Source organism: Poecilia reticulata, chromosome 15, assembly GCF_904066995.2.
Source record: "Poecilia reticulata chromosome 15, P_reticulata-male-v2, whole genome shotgun sequence".
Lineage (NCBI taxonomy): Eukaryota > Metazoa > Chordata > Actinopteri > Cyprinodontiformes > Poeciliidae > Poecilia > Poecilia reticulata.
The window spans coordinates 26,947,231-26,971,809 of record NC_088844.1 but is presented as its reverse complement, the minus strand read 5'-3'; the positions used below and the strand labels follow the sequence as shown (position 1 = coordinate 26,971,809).

General features: G+C 39.0%; 1 protein-coding gene across 1 annotated transcript in view; it reads right to left on the bottom strand.

Annotated features, from left to right (window-relative positions):
* Positions 1 to 3,429: 3,429 nt before the first annotated feature.
* Positions 3,430 to 24,579, bottom strand: part of kndc1 (kinase non-catalytic C-lobe domain containing 1) — a 52,800-nt gene continuing 31,650 nt past the window's right edge. Inside the window, 17 exon segments of the mRNA XM_081616251.1 lie at positions 3,430 to 4,424; positions 4,426 to 4,491; positions 5,640 to 5,847; positions 7,962 to 8,119; positions 8,303 to 8,362; positions 9,159 to 9,281; positions 10,859 to 11,012; positions 11,466 to 11,548; positions 11,697 to 11,903; positions 13,118 to 13,276; positions 13,911 to 14,058; positions 14,125 to 14,235; positions 15,432 to 15,616; positions 16,579 to 16,676; positions 16,767 to 16,863; positions 21,334 to 21,689; positions 23,245 to 23,516. Of these exon segments, the coding sequence (XP_081472377.1) occupies positions 4,347 to 4,424; positions 4,426 to 4,491; positions 5,640 to 5,847; positions 7,962 to 8,119; positions 8,303 to 8,362; positions 9,159 to 9,281; positions 10,859 to 11,012; positions 11,466 to 11,548; positions 11,697 to 11,903; positions 13,118 to 13,276; positions 13,911 to 14,058; positions 14,125 to 14,235; positions 15,432 to 15,616; positions 16,579 to 16,676; positions 16,767 to 16,863; positions 21,334 to 21,689; positions 23,245 to 23,516 (2,563 nt within the window). The 3' untranslated portion in view covers positions 3,430 to 4,346.

Here is a 24,579-nt window from a genome sequence, read left to right as displayed (position 1 = left end):
CTCAAACCTACGGAGCCCTCCAGGGGACATGGGAAATTTTTTTTCTTTGGCGTTCCCTCGCAATACTTTTGCGTTCCCTCGCAATAATCTACTGATTAATTCATGCGGCATAATTGATACTGTAACCCTTTCTTATGGTGGCCGCCGCACTTTCTGCTTTACTACAATGTAATGTAAGGTTTTTCCATGAATGTTAATATCTCGTTGTGAAATATCTGTTTTACATCTTTTTCTTTAGTATAGAAAGTCACAACAAACCTATGATATAAACAGAAACTTTCCATAAGTAGGAAAGAAATAAAAATACATCTAAACTATTTGAACTAAGTCTGAGTTATTATCACGGGGTAATAAGTCATCTGATTGTGTCTCTGTTGTGTTCGTCTGAATGGTTTAAAATGCTGCTTTCAGTGCCGTTCCATCTTAGCCTTAACAGACATAAACATGCAGTAAATAAATCAATTTTCAATCAGTTTTTGCACCAAAGCGTTAATTATAATAAACACGTTTTATTATTATAAAACACAGCAAACTAATGGTGGTAGAGGGGCGCACTGGGAATCTCGTCTGTCCGTGTATCTATCAACTCCAAACCTCTTCTTTGTTCTGTCACAATTATCGATTTAATTTTGATTATCATGCTCCAAACTTTGCGAGGACTGACCGCTCACCCGCTTCCTCAAACACACTGAGCCGGCAACCTTCCCAATCAGACTTCATGACGTCACACCCCAATCAACACACCACCAGGTGTCAAAGCCGCTGCTTCTGTCATATCAATAATTACTTATTTGATTCATATGGCTCTTATACAGCCTCAGTGAAAACGTGTTTATTACTATTAACTCTTTGGTGCAGAAAACTGATTGAAAATCGATGAATTTACTGCATGGTTATATCGGTTAAGGTATAAACATGTCTATTCAATCAGACATCTGATTGAATAGACACAATCAGATGACTTATTACCCCGCGATAATAACTCAATAGTCCATGGAAAAACCTTGCAAGCTTGTATTAAATTAGGGCGGCCACCATACAGTATCAATTATGCCGCATGAACTGATCAGTAGATTATTGCGAGCGAACGCAAAACCTTTTGGGAGGGAACGCAAAGGAAAAAAAAAATCCCCATGTCCCCTGGAGGGCTCCGTACAAACCAGATGTTGAACTGGATTTTGTTTCAATGTAATTTGTGAAAGTTACGAACGTTTTGATAAGGAGTCAGAGGAGGACATGCTGGTCTCAGTCTCAAGGTGGCGTTCAGTTTCTCACCTAATGCTGAGATCGACTCAACTCCTTCCGCGATCAACGTATCGCGGAGTCTCATATCGCAAGCACATAACTGTTTGTGCTCTAACAAAGCACAAACAGTTCAGAACAATATGAAATTGGAAAAAAAAGCTATTTATTTACTGATTAAGTCGTGTTTTAGTTTGTTCTTGAAAAACTAATCAGCCACGGCTGATTAGTGGCTGCAACATGGCTGCACAGTGAACCCATTGATTTGTTTTTTTGTTTTTACCGCAGATAGCCACTCCCCTCTTTTGTATGTACCGCGTACCCCGCCAAATTTTTTTAGGGGTACGCCGTACCTGACCGTACCCCCCAACTTTCATCCCTGGATGTAACTTTAATCTTGACGCGGCAGCTAGTGTAGCGCCTTGCATGTTAATGTCTTTCCACATTACTGTATTTTCCGGACTATAAAGCCCCTTTCACACTGCAGAGCCCGGCGCGCAGCGGAACGGCACGGGTTCAAAGTTGGGCCGACCGTTTTTGCATTAGAACTTCTGACCCGGTTCCTTAGAACCACACTTTTCCCCCATGCTTTGAACCATGCGGACGTTCCCCCCCCCAAAAAAAGAAGTTTTACTGTTAAGTATTTTTGCTTACGTGTCTATCAGGTCCCGTGACAACTTTGTTGACTTTTATCATGTTGATCTCAACATTGAAACAATATGAACTCATATAACACTGGGTTATATGAGTAAAGTTATAGTTATCAACCTTATCAGCCTGGTGACACATCTTTGACAGAAATGTTGAAATTTAATATTTATTCTACACATTTCTTTTAAAGGTTTTATTAGCTCTAGTGGCTTTTATTTGATAGCAAATTGACAGGAAAGCAGGTAATGAGAGAAGGGGGAGGACATGTGGCAAAGGTCACCAGGCCGGGAATCAAACCTGCAACGGCCATGTTGAGGTCTAAAGCCTCCATATGTGGGTTGTGCTTAACCTCTGCGCCACCACAGCACCCCATTCTACACATTTCTATAGCACTGGAAAATGTTAAGAAGGATTGTGTCATGTTTGTCCTCCTACAGAAACCACATTAAAACAAAAAAATATATTTCCCACCCCCATCTTTTTCCATTTTCAAGCATTTTTGAAAAAGCTCCAGAGCCAGTAGGGCAGACTCTAGAGCGGCGGGTCGCCGACCCCTGTGCTAACAGATACCAGCATGCTAACATGACAACCATAAAATGAACTCGCCATTTTGCTAGTGATTTTCACTCCTATATAACTGGGCCAACAAGTCTTAATGAGACTTTAATAAAATTTAGCCAATAACATGCTCTGAAAGCTCTTATGAGGAAATTAGAAAAACTATAAACTGAAGAAAGCGGTTTGAACATCAAATCACATCATGTGACTTCCCAGTCTCAGACTCATGTCTACAAAACATTTTACCACTGATCTGACCAGAAGCACTTCAGATTGTGGCCATGTTTTCTGATAATGTCCATCAGAATTGCAACAATCTGCAAATCTGGGAACCTTTAGATGCCAACAGACCATTTTAAAGTCTAAAAGGTCAGAACAGTAGCTGTTTTATTTTATAACTTAAACATTTTGAATGTTTTTTCACGTTTTCAGATGGGGGTTAAAAAAACAGCATCATCTGTTTTTAGCCCAGTGACCGTCAGTGGGGCTTGAAAAGCAAGTTAAGGCATACATGAGCAACAGCGCCCTCTGGAGTCACAATACCCAGAACGTCCCACACTTTGGTGTAACGACTGCATGACTTATAAAATTCAAAAATACAATCATTTTTGGTCCAGTCAAAGACCGCATCATAAGACCACATCAGGCTAACAGCAACACTCTTCAGTGTGGAGTTTGTGTGGAATACTGAGGGAATAAGGCTTAAAGTTATCTTTTTTCACAGAAGTTATAAAAAGTTATTCAAATTGAAAGTTTTTTTAAAATTAAAACATGTCAACTTTCTTCAGGCATACGGGAACGTTGAATACGTTACAGTAAATTTGCTGTTCGTTTTTAGGCTTTTAACTTCTGACGCTTTGGGAACATACGTTATTTGGAAACATTAGCATTTTTTTAGAAGTCTCACAATTAATCATCTTAATACACAAACAATGAACTTCACAGTTAAGCTTGCTGATATAAGATGCTAAAGACAACTTAAAATCTCAAAGCCGTGATGATGCTGTTTTATTTAAGTGATAGTAAAACTCCTTACTGACTGCCCTTGGCATGAAGGCAAGAAAAATATTAGAATGATATGAATTACAAAGATTAAGAGAATATTTAATCAGCAAAAATCTGCAGTAGCAGGTCAAACTTTCAAAACCAGAAGTTAGAAAATCTGCCACAAAACAGTTGGATGAGTAAAACTACAAGAAATTCATTAAACTGAAAATTAATGCATGATTGAAAACCTTGCAGCTTATCCAATTTATAATATGAATGCATGTTGACCACATGAAACAACAAAATGTGATTAATTTAAAACTTGCACTGGAATAAAATAGCTAAAAGTCATGCATTACTGAACACATCATTGCACAAAACAGTTTTGATGTTAAGTGGATCAACAGATAATTTACTGTGGAAAATGTGAAAGACCGCTAAAAAAAAGACATTTCCATCTATAGATCATAAATGTATAACACAGAAACACAGCTGCTGAAATTGTGCTTTAGCTGATTCAGTCCCAAGCAAAGAATCACGCTGTTGCATTACTGCATGTGCAAGTTGTGATGATCATTTCGATGGACATGCATTTTACATGTTCAGGCCACAAACGATTATAGATTAGAGAAAACATACCAAGCAAATTAAATACACTGTACAAAAATATGCATCAGCTAAGAAAAAAAATCATCACAAAAAAACATTGTTTAATTTTGTTGAAGGAACAAAATGCAAACAAAAAATATATCCATCCGTCATCTATCCTCACTTAACTTTGCAGGGTCAAAGGATGGGTGATAACTGCACTGATCATTTGGTTTGACCTGGACAAGTCGCAAGTCCATCACAGGACGCACACACACACACACGCACGCACCACACACACACGCACGCACACACGCACCTTAGATCGATTTAGAGAGACCAGTAACCCTAATAATTATGTGGACTGTGGATGGAAGCAGGAGTACCTGGAGAGAACAACAAGCCTGCACAGGAGAACATGCAAAAAGACGCCAGGCTGGGATCTGAACCCAGCAACAGATCAACCTGAAAACAAACAAAAACATAAATCAAAATGAATTTTAAAAATATCACAAGAGTGTGAGTTTTGATTTAAGTTTGCTTTGAACTTTATTTACAAATTTCTTCTGTTTTTGCTTTTCCACCATAACTATAAGTTTCAGAAAAGTAATAATATTAGACAAAGATAAGCAAAAAATACTTTCAAAATGCATCTTTTTAAATGATTATTTGATTTGCTAAGGACAAAAATCTATTCAAACTGAAATGTTAATGCCTCTAAACCCTATAACTGGTTGCAGCACCTTTGGCCACAACAACTTCCATCAAGGAATTTTGAAACATGAAAACCACAGAGGAATTTTATCCAACTCTTGGTTACAAAACTGATATAATTTAGTTTCAGCAGGAACAGTCTGTTTACATCCCGACAGTTTTAGATCTGGACTACTTCAAATATCTTCATAATTCATTATAGGCACTGCAATATACTAAAATTAATCTTAATTTTTAACAATAAGCAATATTTAACACAAAACGCAATGTTTTACAATCGCAATTAATACTGTTAAGTAACTGAATCAATAGATATAAACAGCTTATATTATGATGTTGTACAGTCTCACCTTCCTTCATCTAGTAGGATCTAGATGAAGGTTTCACATTGTACATTATCCACTCTTTTTCTGTTCAGAAGTGTTCAACCTCAGTATATTTTAGTGGAAACATATTTAAAAGTCAAGCAATTTAAATGTTGTTCTCTGATAACTTTTGGATGGATGAGATAAAAGGCGACTCTTGATTTCAGCAATTTTGCTTGTTATCTCAAATTTCTTTGGATCAGGGCATTTGCTGCATCGGTTATAGAGATATTCCAGCCTACTTCATGCTGTCACACTGGTTCTATTTAAATAACACATGGGACAATTAATTAGACAATTAAAAAGCAGTTTTTTGGCATTTACTTCAGATAATTCTGTCTGACATTTGAATTTGTTTGATCATCTGAAACATGTGACTGAGACAAGGAAGCAAAAACAGAAGATGTCTGTAGGGGAGTAAATACTTTTCCACAGCACTGTAACGTGATAAGTCTGGGCGCAGGGCAATGTCCTGGATTTGAAGTTCATCTCTGAAATGAGGCAAAGCAGGCTTCACTGGAAAGTAGCTTTCACCCTCCTCAGCGTGTCATGGATCCTCCGCGTCTGACGCTCGCTGGACCGTTGAAAGTTGGCATCGCTGTCAGCGGCCAGCAGGTGGATGTCCGTCGTGGCGAACCGGGCGATCCGGCGGCGCAGGTAGGCCTGAAGGTCCTGGTCTGGGCTGTACGGGTACACAACCTCCTGGAAGGCATGGACCTGACTCACAACCTTTGCGATGTTCCTGAAACCAAAACACGAACCAAAGAGAAGTTTAAAGAAACGCAGAAAGCAAGAAACAAGCACAGAGGAGATACATTTGATATCTGCTTTTCTTCTTCTTAATCTCATCAGATTTGACCTGATTTTTTTGAAGCCGGCTGGAAAAACCCAGAATCTCTGGTAACCAGCTGTTTTTTCTCCCGACCTCATCATCTGGCTACACACGGTCACCTCTCAGCATCTGGCCACAAACCTTTTTCCAATCAACCCCTCCTCCCACAGGCGCCATCTGCAGCAACACTGGCACCCCAACAAACTACCCAGATTCAACAGCTGTGCCGGCCCCATCCCAGCCCCACTTGTTCTGACCTCAGCATCTGGTCAGCCATATTGGAGTGGAGAAGAAGGACACAGGAAAATATGTCCTTTTTGTGAGTTGGCCGACTTTGTCATAAACTGATTTGCAGAAAGAGAGGGAGGGAAGGCCAGTTCTCATGTAATGATACTAACTTCACATTTTGTGCCACTGCAGTGATATATGAGAGGATTAGCTTTCCGATTGGATACATGTTACATAGCAACCGGACGCTTAGTGGTGCAAGTTTAAGCAGAAATCTCCCAGCAGGTTGGATAATTTTCCCACTTTATTGCCATCATCTACATTTAGTGTTTCTGGACGGTATCAGCTGCTAATGAACATAAAACTTGACCCTTAGAGTTTCCACATGTAGCACAACTCACAGACAGGCGGCCAAATGAAATCTGTGTACTGTTGTCACAGATATGTTATGTCAGGAATTTTATTCCAAATGTTAAATTTGTACATAGAGATTGACACATTTTTTGGTATATTTTGAAGATTTAGGTTCACAGCTAATGGAAACCCAAATTATAGTTTCTCAGAACATTATAATATTGCATAAGATAAATAGAACTGGATTTTTAATACACAAATAACAGCCAGCAGTATGGACAGTATGTGCATCCAGTACTTGGTTTGTGCTCCTTTTGCATGAATTTCTGCAGCGTGGCATGGAGCCGTTCAGCCTGCGCCTCTGCTCAGGTTTTAAGGAAGCCAAAACCAGTAGATGACCCGACTCCCCAAATCATCACTGAATGGAAAATTTCTATACAGAACCTCGAGCAATTTGGAATTTGTTTCTTCATTATGAGGCCTAAACGAAAATAATCAACTTTAATCTGATATATCTATTGCTTGTGAACCATTTCTTGCCACAGTTTTTCCTTCCACTAAACCTTTCAATAATAGGCTTGAATACAGCACTCTCCGAACAGCATTGATGTTTTGTGACCTAGTCTTTTGAATTTTTAAATTAAAATTAAATAAACTTTTAAATGATTTCATTATCTAATCTAACTTACTGAGATATAGCTATGCATTTAATGTTATTCATAACAACAATAACTCTCTAAACTTTGTAAGACGTCTAATGTAATTTCAACATCTCGTTTAGAGATGTTTAGAGTTTAAAATTAGGTTCGTTATGTCTGTTTTTTGCTGCTGTGTCCTGCTGAACACAAAGTTCCTCATGTTTAACTCTATAATGCTCAGTACAAATGCCACACTGAAATGCCGTTTAGGTTTTTTACAAACATGCTGAAGGCCATAAAGCTCTACATTGTTTCTTCTTGTTCAAAAGTTTTGTATTTTATTTAGAAGGAATTTTACAAGCCTAAATTCTGATGCAACATTGTTCTTTAGAGAGCGGAGACTTTTTCCAAACAAATGTTATTTTTTTAGTATTTTCCTAATTATAATCTCAGTAAGTTAGATTAGATAATGAAATCATTGAAAAGTTTATTTAATTTTAATTTAAAAATTCAAAAGACTAGGTCACAAAAGGTCAATGCTGTTCGGAGAGTGCTGTATTCAAGCCTATTATTGAAAGGTTTAGTGGAAGGAAAAACTGGTTCATAATTCCATCATGAACTAAGATGAAGTCTAAGATGAAGCTCTTGGGTTTTTGACATTGGGTGACCTAATCATGAGTTTTTTTCCCGTTTCCATTTTTTTTATTGGACCACTAAACCGGTAACAGCCCCATCCTGCCTGAATAGAACTGAAAAACCTTTGAGTTTCTGTGTAGATGACATTTTTCTGCATCCAAAGCGTACCTGAGTTTGGTCCACTTATAAGCCCCAGTGGTTAGTGTGAATGCACCGATCTCCAGCTGCTGTACATGCATAGCCAGGATGTGAACGCACGGCAGTGTGGGCCTCGTCCTCTTCTGCTCTGCTCCAATCAGACACAGGTCATCGCTCTTCAGAAACACCTGCAGTTTAACGCAGAAAAGATTCAGGACTGATAAACAGGACAGTGTTGGTTGGATCTTTTAGAAACTGGTTTTCTGGATGTGCCGTAAACTCTGAAACTCTCCTGCTCAATGGGTTCGTTCCTGTGCATTTGTTGCCTTGCAGCGACTCAGACCCTAAACCTTCTCAGATTTACACATTACCTGAACGGCTCGCAGCTCCTCCAGGATCTCATAGACTTTGGAAGCCAGGTGTTTCCAAGCCTGCCGGCAACAAGTGGATGTTACTCTTTAGAGCATCACTAATGTAAAAGTATATTATACCAAACACTTCACACAAGATAGGTGCTGGTTTCTGTTATTAGGGTAAGCTAAAGTTTTAACATGACATTGCAATGATTTAAAGTACTTTGAATGAAATGGCAGAGAAGGTCCAGGAGTTACGGAGAATTTTGTATCTAAGGTGAGAGCAAAGTAACAACATCCTCCATATTTTGCAGCACACGTCCTGTCAGCTGGCTGAAAGAAGGGTGCAGTACTTTTTCTTCACTGACAAGAAAGACAAATGTGTCTATTTTGAAACTAAATACGGAAATGGAAAGAAAATGAGTGAAACTCAAGACTTGTAACAGGTTCATTTAGGTTTTATGCATATATGTATATTGTGAAAATATTAGATTGTTTTAGCAGCAAAGGGAGCAGTTTTAATGTTTCTTTTTTAACTAAGAGCATTTTGATCTATTGTAGAGTTAATGCTGTTATAATGCCAGTTGTTGTCAGGGAACCTAATATCTTTTAGAAAAAATATGGAAATTTGCTTCATTATTTCAGCATTGCCGTGTTTTCATTGTGAGATTTTTTAATTACTTTTCATACCTACATTTCCCCTCACTGAGCTCACTCTGTCTACATCTTATTTGAATTCATTAATGCTAATTTCTCATTTGTGAAACTAATTAAATACCATCCAAGCTCAATCACAGCAGAAAAAAAAAATGCTTCGCTCGAGGGCAGCAGACTTATTAGCCAAAGTTAGAAGTTTGTAAGAGTGAAGCCTTACTGGTAATTGCCTGACAGTCATATTTTCCAGACCTCCAAGAACCTGCATGGCTGTGGCAAAGTTCCTCATTTCATAGCAATACTTTCCGATCCACAGATACCTGGTCAGCAAGGCAGCTTGGGTCTGGAAGACAGGAGAGTGTGCAGTGAAGAAAAAAATAACAAATAAATAAAAAAATTGGAAAATAAATCCACGTTTTGTCACATTACCACTGTAAACACCAGTGTAGTTTAGGAGGATTTCATGCCATGGAATATGACTCACAGTTTTTCAAAAATAACTAATGAAAAATGTGGTAAATTTATATTCTCTGTAGCTACAGAAGCAAAACCACAACTCTCAAGTCCTCTCAGACACTCATGCATTATCTGGAGTTACTGCAGCCATTAACTTTATGCTCTCTGTATTTTTCTCTTCATGGTAGACACTCTTGGCCCTGGATGTCTGGAGGGGGCCATCAGCTGAACTATTGCTGCCAATAATTTCCTTTTCTCTTTCTCACTGAGCCAGGTTCTGCTGGAGGTTTCTTATGCATGCTCCCAGTGAAGGATTGCTGCAAGTCAGTGGCTTGATGCGTCTGCTGGGTTTCCTCAGACAGAAATCATCCGAATGACGGATCGATGCATTGTCTTACAACTAGGATCAAATTGGAAATGACTTTAGACAATTAGATTGAATTAACTATATTTCTGTTTATTAATTGATGTGGGACAACATTTGTTATGAATTGACACTTGAACATGAACATGTTTGGATTTAAACTTTTTCATTGTAGCTCTGGCTGTAATGCTTAAGCATTGTTCTCCCTGACTGGAGGGTTTAGGTGGATAGCCATGTCTGTAAAGGTTTGCAAGCAGTTCTACACTCTGTCCCTTTTAGATGATAGAAAGTTCAAAGGATGGGATGTTGCTCTGCAACCTAACTTTATCCTTGACCCATGCCTTGGTCCTCCACAGTTGATAGCACTGTTGCAAGAAGGTCTTTCTGCATGAGTTTGCATGTTCTCCATGATCATGCCGGGTTTCCTCCAGAATCAGAACCGTTATTTGGTCTCTCTACGTTTCCCTCAGGTGGCTGTTTGTCCTCTGTGTTTGTGTTGCCATGTAATGGTCTGGCAACCCGTCCAGGGTGTAGCCGCCTCAATGACTGCTGAAGGACAACTGGGAATGGAAGATGGATGGATGGATTTATTTCCCTTGTACCTCATTTTTATACACAACTTTGTGTTTGTCTGTTAGATAATCTCTAAAATAATAAATAAGTTTTTGATGCTAGTGTGTCAAATTATCAAGAGGAACTTCTTTTAGTGACTTCACTATAGAAGGAGAAATGCAAAAACAACACATGCTTCTATATGTTGAAATCATGATATTAAATCTCATCTTGAGTAAGAGTTTCTGTCAAATCAAATAATTAATGGATATTAGCAGATATGCACCTTGAAACTCTTCAGACTAACACGGCTTCAGTGGAACCAGCTGAACTGTGGGGGTAATTTAGGAGGATGTCAGAATGTAAAGTATAGTTCTTGTCAGAAGATGTTGAACAGTATCAGTGACTTGTCAGCCTGTGAAGTGATTTCCTTCAGAAATCTTCCAGGTTTGAGATTTCTTTGCTCCCGACACCAGAAACGACACTGAAACCACCACAGACTTCTAACACACTTCCCTGTTACTTTCATCGGTTACAGCTCCTCTCACCTTTGCAGAGTCACATATGACAATCTCTGCAGAGATCCAGTTAGTGACAATCTCAGCGTATGTGAGCAGCTGCTGGAGGAAGCTGTCTGCTGGGCTCCCCTTCAGTACCAGCCCACTGCTGCCCTCTGCTGGCGGAATAAGCTGCGACACGTTCCTGGGTGGCAAAACAGATGAATATCAGAAACCACCTCTGACACCAGAATCAAATGAGTAGGATGGTGTATAATATGTTCAACTTGTGAAACTCAGAACATTTCCAAAAGTTGAGAAATTTCTTGCAAATTTTAAACTTTTCAGCTCAGAAACTTCCATTTTTTTCCTAGAATGTTTCAGAGATTAATCTAACAATTTCAAGCATTTTTAAAAAACTTGAATCTCAGAAAATGTCCTTGTTTTTTCCAGGCATTTTCTGAGATTAATCTCAACATTTGAGTTTTTTTGGTGGAAATTTTGTCCGTTTTTCTATCTACAATGGCCAAAGGAAATGTTCAACCAGCAAAAGTTTGCTAGAGATAATCCTAATAATCCTCTTGCTACTAGAGGCTCATGTGAAAAAAAAAGAAAAGAAAAAGATTTTAAAATACAGCTTTTTATTTCTCCCACTCACTTGTTTGGGCTGCAGAGTTTGTCTCTGACTCCTTGTGTTCTGGACTTCAGGAAATGAACTGGATGACATCCTTGGAAAACTTCCTGCAATGAAAGACAATTCCAACTCAAAGCTTAATCTGGTTGACACAAGCCAGCACCTTTCAGTGTTGTTACAGAAATATCTCCCTCTAGCGGTTGAAATGGATAACAACAACGCTTTGTGTAGAACCTGTGTGGAGGCTGACCAAACCTGCTGCAGGAGCGTCAGCTGCTGGGCTATGTGCAGCGCGCTGAGCTCCTTTTGGATGAACGGGAGTCGCTCCTCACTCTGCAGACACACGTTGGACAAATCGTGCATCAGGGAGTCGTAGCAAGGAGCAGGCAGGGCTGCAGCAATCGAGAAGGTCTTCTCTTTAGACATGGAAGCAGAGGGCTCCACAACTCGCGAGATCCTCCACTGAAAGGTTCACAGTAGACGTGTGTTACAGAAACCCCTGATTCTAATAGATTATATACACCGGTGGAAGGCCATCATGAGCAAAAAGAAGAACCGTTGTTCCCAAAGCTGCAGAAATCTTCACTAAGCTTCTCCAGATAAGAGCATCACAGATTCTCGCTGCTTCAGATACGGATTTAAAAAGAAAATCTACTGATTTATGTGCTTAAAGAGACGGATCATAACAGAAACACAGCTGGGCTCAGGAAGAAAAGCATGCTGACAGGTGTACACAGAGCTCCATCTTACAATACGTTTTTCTCCCCAAGTTTTATTCCATATCGCAAAACAATTATCAGATTTTTTTTCAACCTCTTGATAAAGCAACAGAAAAAGAATATTAGAGTATTCAAAAATACTCTAGTGAAATAAACAGTTTAGCTTTCCTGTCAATCTGATTTAATACTTCGTTGTATCTTCACAGTTTATGAGAACAGCTTCTCATCTGTCAGGTCAGATATTTTACTGACATAGTGCTTTAAGTACTTCACAATAAAATAAAACACAAATAAAATACATATGTGTACAAAATGACACTAGTAAACCAAGCCTTAAAAGCAGCAACGTTAGATCAGCCTGTAAGTATTTTATTGGATCAGAATCAGAGGATTGTGTTGGACACTTTATAACATTTATCTTGGTATGTTTCAAATACAATTTCTCTCCTGCTTATGTAATATGAACTCTTCAATTATAGTGTTATTCAGTGATATATGATAAATAACGTGATAAACAGACTTCATACTTTACCATTTCGACTAATCTTTTCAGTTTCTTTTCACATTTTTCTGGTTTCAGTTCATAATTTTTCTGCACTTCTTTATGCGTCTTAAATCAACTTTTTAATCAAATATCGACCAATTCACAAGCCGATTCATTCAGACGTTCAGAGGGAAGTAACCAGGGCTACATGTTTCACATTTTTTTACAGAACGGATGACTTCACTGATTAAACTCCAAATTGCTCTTTTTTGAAGACGATCCATTTCATCTTTCATCATTTAATTACACACAACAGTATGCATGTTCAGATAACTTAGTATTTTGGTTTTCTATGTCTCCTGTGCAGATTACAGGAAATAATTAGCTATTTAAGGTACGGTTCATCCATCTGTGCTGTAATGCAAGTTAAAATCAAAATTAAGGAACAAAGCAGCAAAAAGCCAAACTCAGACCTTCTTGCTAAGATCCTCAGTAGACGAATGCAGACACACAGAGTCCTCTTCTTCATTCAGGCTGATCAGACTTCCTGTCACCTGACCCAGCGTGTCGGAGTTTGGATGGTTGTAGAGGACGGAGAGAACGGCCTCACCTTGACTGTCAACTGGAATCACCTGTGGAAAGTTAAAGTGTAAAAACTTGAAAAATCTCTAAAGTTGGTGAGAACTCAGGTAACTGAACGTCAACCAGGGGCGGTTCTTATATAAATCACACTTTTTGTGTTTGCCTATTTCAATAAAAGGTGTTTCTACTGGTAAAAAGAAAAACGCTATTTTTAAACGTTTACAACTCCAAACAGGTTTTATAATTCTTAAATAATCTCTAGGTCATGCCTCAGGCTTCTTGCCCCGAGTAAAAAGAAATCATACTGAGAAAAAAGTAAAAGGTCATTAAGTAAAAGGATATTTAACATGATTTTTAAAAAATATATATCTACACTGACTTGTAATAATAGTTTCTATTTGTGTGTATTTTCTGTATTTCAGCCATATTTCCTTCCAAACCTCACACTGGGTCAACATGTGAGGCTTCCAGATCCCCTTTGAATGCAAAAAGTATATTTTCTTTACAGTTTATATTAATTATATTGGATTTAGATGAGCATTGTTCAAGTAATGACACACATCTGGTTCACATTTGTTAAAAGACAATCAGTGTTACATGTGTAAGACATTAACTCTCAGGAAAAAGTAATTACTTTAGATTGCAGGGAAGTGTTAGCGGGTGTGTGTGTGTGTGTGTGTGTACCTCTGTGTTTAGAAACGTTTCTAAAGTCTCCACAAGACTCGACTTTGGCGTGAAGTCCACTGATTTGCAGTCTGTCACCCAGATCTGCAGAAGGTCCAGACTGCGATGGAAGATCCTTTCACTGTCCCCTGACATCTCTGGCCCCTCTCTGGTTAAAACAACATGTCAAAAAGCCGCTTTTTCCTCTTGACAACAGTTACTGGATGTTTGGTACCTTGAAGCACTGATGAACTTATCCATGATGAACTGCAGTAGTTCTTCAGGAGAGCAAAAGAAGCGATACGTGTACAGGAACTGTTGGATGTAGCCCTCTGCAGCAGCATTTCTGTACAAAACAAATTCAGAAAGGAGAAGTTTAGATGTTGGTGGAAAGTGTGATTACAGTAAGTCATGTTCTTAAAACTGGTGGAGAGAAATGTCGTTTCTCTCCATGTTTCCATCCTTGAGTTTCCACTTAGAGGCAAAGAGAGAGGAAAACTAATTTTCTGTGTTAGAGAATGCTGTTGTGTCTCAAAACTGTTAGAAAACATCTTGTTCATCTCAGATTAGCAGAAAGCTTTCATTTCACACCACCAGCTTTTCAGTCCTTATCTGGACACATAACTTCAAATCAGGCCTAATTCTCCAAGTCAGAACTGCTCTGTTTTGGTGTTTTTGAGATTATAGAAAACTCACAAAACGAAACTCAAAGAAAAGAAACAGAGTACTACTCAAATAATATTCAGTACTTTTATTAATAAATAATACTTTTATCTGGTCAAGTACGACACTAGTCTGGATAGTTGCTGAAAATGCATGAGGGAGTCCTGAAAACATCTCTCTGTCCCTTCCTTCAAAATATAAAATAGGAACTGAATTGCTCTATACCCGTTCCCATAGCAACGGGTACAAAACAAATGTAGTAGTGTTGTGACTGCCTGGAGATCAGACAAGAAAGAAGGTTATTTAATTCAGAATAATTGAATGTTTAAATAAAATGTAGATAGTCTGGTCAGGGCTGATTATGAAGAATAAGATGCATCAGATTTAGGCTGTTTGGAAAAAAACAAAACAAAGAACTTTAACTGTGTTGTACATCCTTTGTTTTTTACTTGTTTGAAGAAAGAAATGCTGTTATCCCCTCAGTGTCACTCATTGCTGTCGTGAGATTGGATGAGTATTTGTGCAAAACAGTGTTAAAATATCGTATTTTTGCCCAAACTCCCATTAAAATGAAAGAAAATCTGGAGTTCTTCATCAAATATTCTGCTCAAAAAAATAAAGGGAACACTTAAACAACACAATATAACTCCAAGTAAATCAAACTTCTGTGAAATCAAACTGTCCACTTAGGAAGCAACACTGATTGACCCGACGAGGGTCCCCGTTGTCAATCAGTGTTGCTTCCTAAGTGGACAGTTTGATTTCACAGAAGTTTGATTTACTTGGAGTTATATTGTGTTGTTTAAGTGTTCCCTTTATTTTTTTGAGCAGTGTACTTTCTGTGAACAAACATTGTTGGTATATTTCAGATGTCAGTACCTGGCATAAAGGTAAGCCAAGAGTCCCAGAGGAGAGCCGGCCTGCAGAGTCCTCTTCCCTTTACTGCTACCAAAGCTCAGGACAGAGGGGTCCTCAGTGGACTGCAGGTTCATGGAGTGGCGTCCACAGCCAGCCAGAGAGGGCAGTAGAGAAACTTCCAGACCCCAGTGATCAACGCTGAGGACCTGCAGGTATGAAACTAATGTTCACGAATCATTTCAAAGCTGCTGTCACAATGTTTCTTATTTAGACCTGCACAGGATTCTGTGAAGTATTCACATGCAAAGAGACTTTTAACATTTATTTACATTGCAAAAACAAACTACAAAGTATTCTAATATAAAACAGACCAACACAGAGAGTAATTGTGGTGCGGAAGGTAAATGATGCATCGTTTTCTATGATATACCCACAGAATATTTTCTCAGATGCTCACAATCCAACCTGAGTTTAAGACAGTTTGTGCATAATAAGCAAACATTTTGATTATTACGCAACACAAAGTACTTTTGGAAATGTATTGATTAGTCAACAGTGCATTATTGTGACATACGTAGATTTTTTGTGGTTGTCAAAAGACAAAATTTCATCAACAAAATTGAAAACTTTTTTCAAGCTACTGAATTTAAGTACATTTAAAAACTGATATTTCCATTTTGTCAAACATCTGTCACAAACACATGGTATGACGCACATGTATAATTTATGTTGTATATTTAAATTAACAGTGTGCTACAGAAAGAGAAGAGAATAAGCACGTTTTACTGTGATGCTACTTGGCAACTGTTTATTTTAGTCTGTCTTGCTCTGTTCGCTGTCCAAGATGTCAAATAGTTATTAGCTGAAGTAATCAGAATAAAAAACTGACCACCTTCCCATCAAAGCCACTCCAAGCACTTAGCATGCCAAGGTGAGTAAACGTGTCCGAAAATTAAGATGATTATACCAGAATATTTTGGTATGTTTAAAAAAAAATCCATTGTAGAGTGTAGTAGTGTTGAATGCATTGAAAGGTGATTTTGTGTTAATTACTTAAAATAATACGTCTTAATACGTTACCGAAATCTTGTGCAGATACAAAATAAATACTGTACTACATAAATTAGGGGAAACAAAGAAAATGAAAAATGTTAAAATCGACTAATACCTCAAGATATTTCTTCACACAATCCAAAAAGGCCACCTTGGATCTGAGTTCTTCAAGCTGCGACTTGAGTTTTGAGAGCATCAGTTTGCTTTCAGGACCTTCAGGATTCATGCACAGAAACATATTTATATTCATCCTGGAAACACCAGAAGACATCTTCATAATTTATAACAATGGAGCGCACAGACCTTTGTTTTTTCTCTCATGTTGATTCTTCAGCTTTTGATAGAAATTTCTGGTTTTCTTCAGATTCCTCGTCTCAATTATCAGCTGCTGCTGCACTTCCTGTTCAAAGAGAATCACAGGAATGACACGACCACATGCCTTCCACTGCAGGAGGCCGTCGGCTGTTTTCCATTGTGTGCAGGGCAGCACCTTTTTACGCTTTCTCCTCACCGTGGCAACGGCTCTTTTGAAGTGTAATAAGCGAGGAGTAGCGGTAACGGCCGGCTATTAAAGTGTACTATCAGCTCCGACACAAACTGTCTGAAAGAGCAGTAGTTCCATCAGCGTGGGAAAACACAAAGACTATTCATTAATATTCTTTTGCAAATGATAATAACTTCCACTGCCAAGGGCTAAGCTCAACACATTAATATTCAGATCCAGTTAGAGGGGGATATTATGCCAATTATCTTCAAGTCCCCCACATTACCATTCTATTTACCCTAAAGCCTGACCGTGACCCATTTTTCTTTGGGAATAGAAAAATAATACCCGCACTTGATAAAATAACCTGATCGGGTGAACGGACTGAGTGGAGCTTCAATATGTAGAGTAAAGTGAAAGCACAGTCAGAAAGCACTGGAACTACAAGCTGCAGCCAATTATAAAGCTGCCAATATGAAGCTCAAAGCCCACAACTAGAACTCCGCTGTAGAGCGTTTTATTTCTTTTGGTAATGTGGTTAATCATTAAAAACTGCTGTTTGGGCAGTTATGGGCTATGCAGCCAACTGCGGCTACAAGAGCAGCATCAGAAGATGGTTCTTTAAGGAGCCTGCGGTGTGAATGAAGACACGAAGCAATGCTTTTAGTTTTGGTGTATTTATTAGTGATTTTGAAAAAAACAGACAATTACAAATGCACAATGAGAGACAAATTAACTCAATAAATCAATTCCAAGGTCATAAAGTTCTTGTCCGTATTCCCTGCTCGCCATCTTTGGATTCAGAAGAGGATCTGATCCATCAGGAATAAAAACCAGACCTAAAAAGGCCAGAAAACCCATTAAGTGTTTTAACAAACTATCATGTACAAACATACAAATGCAATAGATATTAAATTCAAATGCTAGTATTGGATTTCTAATAATTAAACTAAACATTTCAATCAGGTTAAATTAACCATAATTTAAATAAACAAAAAGAATATCAATCATATTTCAAACTAATCAATTTAAAGTTCAAGTTGAAATCAAAGTTCACTTTCAAAATATCAATCAAGGAAAAGAAAATGAGCTCAAATACTCAAGCAGAGTGGGGAAAAGAAAAAATAAATAAAACATACTGCGCAATATCAACTTAAATGTAGCTGCATCCTATTTTAATCATATCAATACAAAAAGTGCCAGAACAAGAACAACACCAGCGATTAGGTTACCTTAGTGAAGAGAGTGGGGCGCATTAGACCACAATCAGCTGTGGCCATCCAGGTGACCCCAGGTAACAAACGCCAGTTCTGATAAAACGACGCTCCAATGAGCAATCGAGCAGAAATTTAATGCTAAACCAATACAGCAATACAAACAAACTCACCAATAGATCAAATTAGTGATGGGCCATCTGAATCCAGGCTTCGAGGCTGGTACCGAGTAAAAAGGGGGCGAATCCGATGAAGCTCCGCTTCGAGGCTTGTGTCGTCTTGCTGAAAACCACGTGACTGGCAACAAACGAGGCCTCGCATTTCCTGGGTCACGTGACTGCTTCATTTTGCGTGTCGGTTTTCAAAATAAAAGCGCGATGAGCCGCGCTGCATTATGGGTTGTTGTCCTTTTGGTCTCGCATCAGAGGAGAATATTTGTCTTCAGTGGCCAAAATAAAATGAACATTGACCGACATATTTGATGTGTATTGATGATGGCACTCATCAAAATGTAATGTCTGTTACTGGTTTTCTCAATTGTAGATTATGTTGTTTTATGACTTTATATTTTTGTGATTTTATGAACTGCATTGTTGCTTAAATGTGCTACAGAAGTAAACTTGATTAATTGTCTGAAATGGAGCCAGTAAGAGGAAAATCTCTGACATCTGGGAATACTTTGAGATTATCCTCACAATAAAATTCTTCTTAGATAATAATTAACCCTCCATCCCAATTTCTCACCTTCTGCAAAGTTCCACTATTTGTAGTCTAATTAGCAAAGATATATCAGTCTTTCACAGGGGAAACAGATTTAATGATGTTGCAGAACTAAAATTCAACATCTAGCCAAATATAAGGGATCAGAGCCAATTAGAAATCCAAGAAAAAGCAAACGCTCCAACAGGCACTGCACTCCCAAGACACTGAAACATAAAATGTCTTTATTGTCAAATCTGACCTAAAAGAAAACCCAACACAACCACTGACGTTCAACATAAACCAGGATTAGATTGGCTACAAATCATTTTAATAATTAAAACATATGACAATTAAATATGGTTTCATTGATTCTCCTGTTGCTAAATATGAGTTTGATGAAAACATTGTGACAATATTTACTATTTAGTAATTTTTGGAAGTATGATCCAACTGAGTGACAAAGCTGTTAGTTTCACCAGCAGATGTCACTAGTGAGTCCTGAATGGAGCATCGAGTAATGAACCTTTTTGCAAAGCAAAGGGCTGGAAAGGTTCACTGCTTCATGAGGCTTCATTTGCCCATCACTAAGTGGATGCAAAGATTTTGATGAATTTGCCAGGATGAACTGTTAGGAAGACGCCAAACATCCAGCCACAATCACAGTGGAACAGGTGCTGAAGTTCAAACTGGGCTTTAAATAAGTTGGCAAGTTTGGGGCAAAACAGGAAGTGAGCCCGCAAAAATAAAAGTCTTGACTAATTGCGGGTTACAGGTACAAAGAACACTGCAGGAAATACTTACATCAAACCAACTTCATATATATAAAATCAGAACCAAACAAACTGAGAAACACCTGAAGGAGATCATTCACACGCCAGGCAGATTTAAATTAAAAGTGACGTCCTTTAAGTCGCCAAGTGTCCTTCTGACAGGTGATAAAAATCTTTAAAAATAACAATCCATCACCCTAATTGTCAGAAGGAGAGAAGGAGAAGTGGTGAAACCTTTTCCTGGTGGCTTTGAATTGGCACATAGGGGAAAGTTTCTGGGGTAGAAAACATGAAAAATTATTCATTATAATTACCAAAACTGGAAAGTTCTGGAATGGGGAGGAGGCAAAGTGACCAATACTTGGAAACAGCAAAAATGTCCAAGATCTGTCGCCTTTTATCAACACAATGAACATTTGCAGCTACCAGAAATTTAAAGTTGACCTATATTTAACTCATACAGAAAATAGCAGAAATGTATGGGGAATATTTTCCCAATACATAAATCTATACAATATTTAAGGAATTGCGTTAAAATGTCTTCAAATTTGTTATGGTGACTTATAACTATGTTATTAATTATGGCAGTTATTAATATTCTCATTTCACATACTACCTTTAATTGATGTGTTTTGTTCATTCTTTGAACTGTAAATGTTTTGTTAGTTATTCTCAATCCAATATTTCATTTTCCAGAGCATGTTGAAGTAAACATATACTGATGTGACTAGTGTTGTTTAAGTTAACATCTCACATTTAAATACATAATTTGGCTGTTACTTTAAGTGATAATTCAACATAAAGGTATAAGGGAAAGACGTTAAAAACATCTTAGTTATTTTTCTTAGCTAAAACATCTAGTTTAAAGGAAAACTATTATGCAAAATGTGAGTATAAACTGCTCCTAAATACCACCCAGACATTTTTAAATGTAGTTGATGTTTTGTTGTTTCAAAATCCTCCCGATTTTTAAGTCACTACCTACAATTACTGTGCCGTTACCTAGCAACCACAGCCAAGCCCATCCCGTTACTTAGCAACCCAAGTGCTCAGTTGGTTTTACTGCTGTATGCGCTTGTACAATGGCTGCTGGAAAAGACGAGTGTTTTGTTGTTGACTTATTATTTCGAAAACTACTTCCTACATTCTAGTTGGTTGTGCAGGAGGCTACACTTCTGCTTTTCAAAGTTCAGGTTTCATGTTCAAGTTTGCTTCCATGGGACATTTCAGCATGAAGGGAGTCCAAAGCGCTTTACAATCAAATGTATACGGTTGTATAACTGCAAAACTGTTTGCAATCATTTTCAAATATGAGTGTAAATATGGAGTCGGGGGCGTGGCCAGCAGCAGCTTAGATGGATTAGAGTGACAAGAGGCCCGAAAACAACTCTGAAAGGAGCTCAAAATAGGGAGAACTAAGGGAGAACTAAAATATCATTATCTGAACATTATTTTAAGCAAAAAATAAAAATTAAGAAGCATAACAGGTCTAATAGGTCAGCTTTAACATTTGAAAACATTGACAGCTTTTATGTCATTACATAGGCATTTCTGCCAATGCGAAATGCAACATACTAAATCCTGCTTTATAATACATTTCATCAAGTTAGTATGCTTAATAAATAAATGATGCAGTCTGCCGTTTGCTCAGACAGACTGAGAAGGTCAGAGATGACTCACCGCCAGCAGCATTTACTCACCTGCACTTTCACTTCCAGGCTCGGCGATCCTGTGTGCTTTCCCAGATTCAATGCATACTCAATCACCTCCTGACTAAAACAATCTTCTCCAAAGAGAGCCAGGGCCCAGGCCGGGCTGAAGCTGAGGCCTGTGCAGCCTGTCGTGGACGTGGGCGAAAGGAGCCGCTCCGACACCAGAGAGTCGCTGTCCTCCATGTCCTCCGAGTGGTCAGGACTCATCTGCTCATCGTGGGCTCCCATCAGATCTTCCTCTCTCCCTGACACAAACTCGGCTTCAGAGGGGCTTTCATCGCTGCCACCCGCTGAATGACCTCCTGCTTCCATAACCCCAGACTCTGAACTGTTTGCCTTCACACCTCGAATGGTAAACAGGCCAAAAAAACCAACAGCAGAGAAAGAGAGATGGGAGAGGAGAGAAGAAGAGGAGAGGGGGTCAGAATCACATGGAAAGCAACAAGTCTGACTGGACTTGTGCAACAACCACACAGAAAGAGACCCCAGAGTGGTGCTGGGGGTATTTGTTGCTAACCCTGTCATGGCTGCACAATGTACCTACTGTTTGCAAAAATGACTTTTCAGGCAATTCAACCTCGAGCGCTATCACTAACGTTTTTGTTCCACATACCTTTTATAGAGCTTGTTTGTAGCCAAGATTGTCTGGCATATTTTAACAGGAAAGAAACTACAGCAGAGTTCCTGAATGTGACTGGCCAGGAATGAGTTCCAGAAAGAAACAAACTCTGGAGCTTTCTGGAGCGGCTTGGACGCTTATGAATGTGTGCAAAGCTGAAGAACAGCTTGATATTGTCAGTCAGTAGATTTAAAAAGAGACATTTCCCAACACATCACAGAAACGTTTCAAATCTAAAAGATTCTTTTCTGCACATATAAATCCTATAAAAACCTTAAAAACCTCAAGACAAATACATGAATAGATCAAAATGAAACATGTTTCAGGACTTTTGTTAAACTATAGGAAGCTTAGTTTTAATCATCAAGGCACTCAAAGAACCGGCAGAACCAAATTATAATTTGTCTGATATATTTTTATAAATGATCTGCACAGGCGATGGTAGCAAAACCAGCATGAATACAGAAAACCAGTGAATAAATCAGACCTGTGGCTCTTTAACTATATACTACATTTAAATAACTTTAAAGAATGAAGTATGGCTGTTTTCATTATTTGTGTTGACCCTGATAAAAGAAACATTACAAAACATTTTGGTCTTTTAATAAAGTTGGTTTCTTTGTACTTCAAGTGTTGCTGAAATTCTCACAATGACCAATTATCGTCATTTTCCATGTAACTTGAAACTTGCGTTTTCTGTAGCAAGTTGCCATTGTTGATCTTTTTAAGTATTAGGCTGCACATTTTAAGTTGTTTTTCTAAATAAAATGAATTGTTTGTGCCTTGCGTCCAGATGGAACCGGCATTTAACCGGTTCCATCTGGTTAAAAGGAAAAAACAGGATCCAGAGTGAAAAATTCAAATGCTTATGGCAGCAAAAAACTCACATTTGAGAAAATACTGACATATTAGGTCAATCTCTAGTCTGACCTATAAATGCATCAAATGCATCACACATAACAACAGTGGATGACATGTTTGTTTTATAGTTTTCAGTTGTATATTCCAATGTGACAGCCCTTTCTATATTCTGCAGTTTCTTATCTCAAAAAGTGAAACTACTGCCAACATATACGATGCTGGATGCATTGAGATTCACAAACCAGCAGATAACACAACAAGATATGTCTATTTTGCAATTAAATATGTATTATAATATGTCAGTGACTAATTTGCAAATTATATATCCTCACAAATGTATCCAAAATTAAACTGTCCAGTCAGAAACCTGCATTCAAATCCAACTCAGTTCCATAAGTGTGCACAGGTGAGTTTCCTACCTTGACCTATCCAAAACCGATTTTTCTCCAATCTTATTTCAGCACCCTCCAGCACCGTCTCATCTTCCCCACAGCAAGATGTCGCCTCGCTTCCCTCCCATATCCCAACAGCAACGGGACGAGAAGCATGAATGTTTCCATTCAGATCGAGACAGCTGTGCAGGCAAACTTGTGTCTTCCCTCTGCAGGCAGCGGTGGTGAAGGGTGGAGTGACGGCTGCCCTCCTCACAGCCGGAGATGGAGACTGCTCATTATGATCTCTGCATGGGGCGCTTCAGGAGACACAAAACATACGGTGCACTCAAAGATGTTGGAAATGAGGGAATTAATTAACATTAATCACTGAAATAATAATAATGATAATCAGTTAATCAGTACAATACTGAGCTGAAACAACAAATCAAAGACGACAGCCAACAAATCTCACTACGACTGCTCTAGCTTGTCAAAATCATCCAGATCCATTCTTATTCACATTTTATATGGACAGAGTAATAAATAGATAAAACTCTCCTCTGATTCGCTCAGAAAGACCTGCATCATCACAGAAAAATACCACTCCACAGCCTACAGCCAGAGGTAAAGCTCGTCCGTCTCCCTCCACAGCCTACAGCCAGAGGTAAAGCTCGTCCGTCTCCCTCCACAGCCTACAGCCAGAGGTAAAGCTCGTCCGTCTCCCTCCACAGCCTACAGCCAGAGGTAAAGCTCGTCCGTCTCCCTCCACAGCCTACAGCCAGAGGTAAAGCTCGTCCGTCTCCCTCCACAGCCTACAGCCAGAGGTAAAGCTCGTCCGTCTCCCTCCACAGCCTACAGCCAGAGGTAAAGCTCGTCCGTCTCCCTCCACAGCCTACAGCCAGAGGTAAAGCTCGTCCATCTCCCTCCACAGCCTACAGCCAGAGGTAAAGCTCGTCCGTCTCCCTCCACAGCCTACAGCCAGAGGTAAAGCTCGTCCATCTCCCTCCACAGCCTACAGCCAGAGGTAAAGCTTGTCCATCACCCTCTACAGCCTACAGCCAGAGGTAAAGCTCGTCCATCTCCCTCCACAGCCTACAGCCAGAGGTAAAGCTCGTCCATCTCCCTCCACAGCCTACAGCCACAGGTAAAGCTTGTCCATCACCCTCTACAGCCTACAGCCAGAGGTAAAGCTCGTCCATCTCCCTCCACAGCCTACAGCCAGAGGTAAAGCTTGTCCATCACCCTCTACAGCCTACAGCCAGAGGTAAAGCTCGTCCATCTCCCTCCACAGCCTACAGCCAGAGGTAAAGCTTGTCCATCACCCTCTACAGCCTACAGCCAGAGGTAAAGCTTGTCCATCACCCTCTACAGCCTACAGCC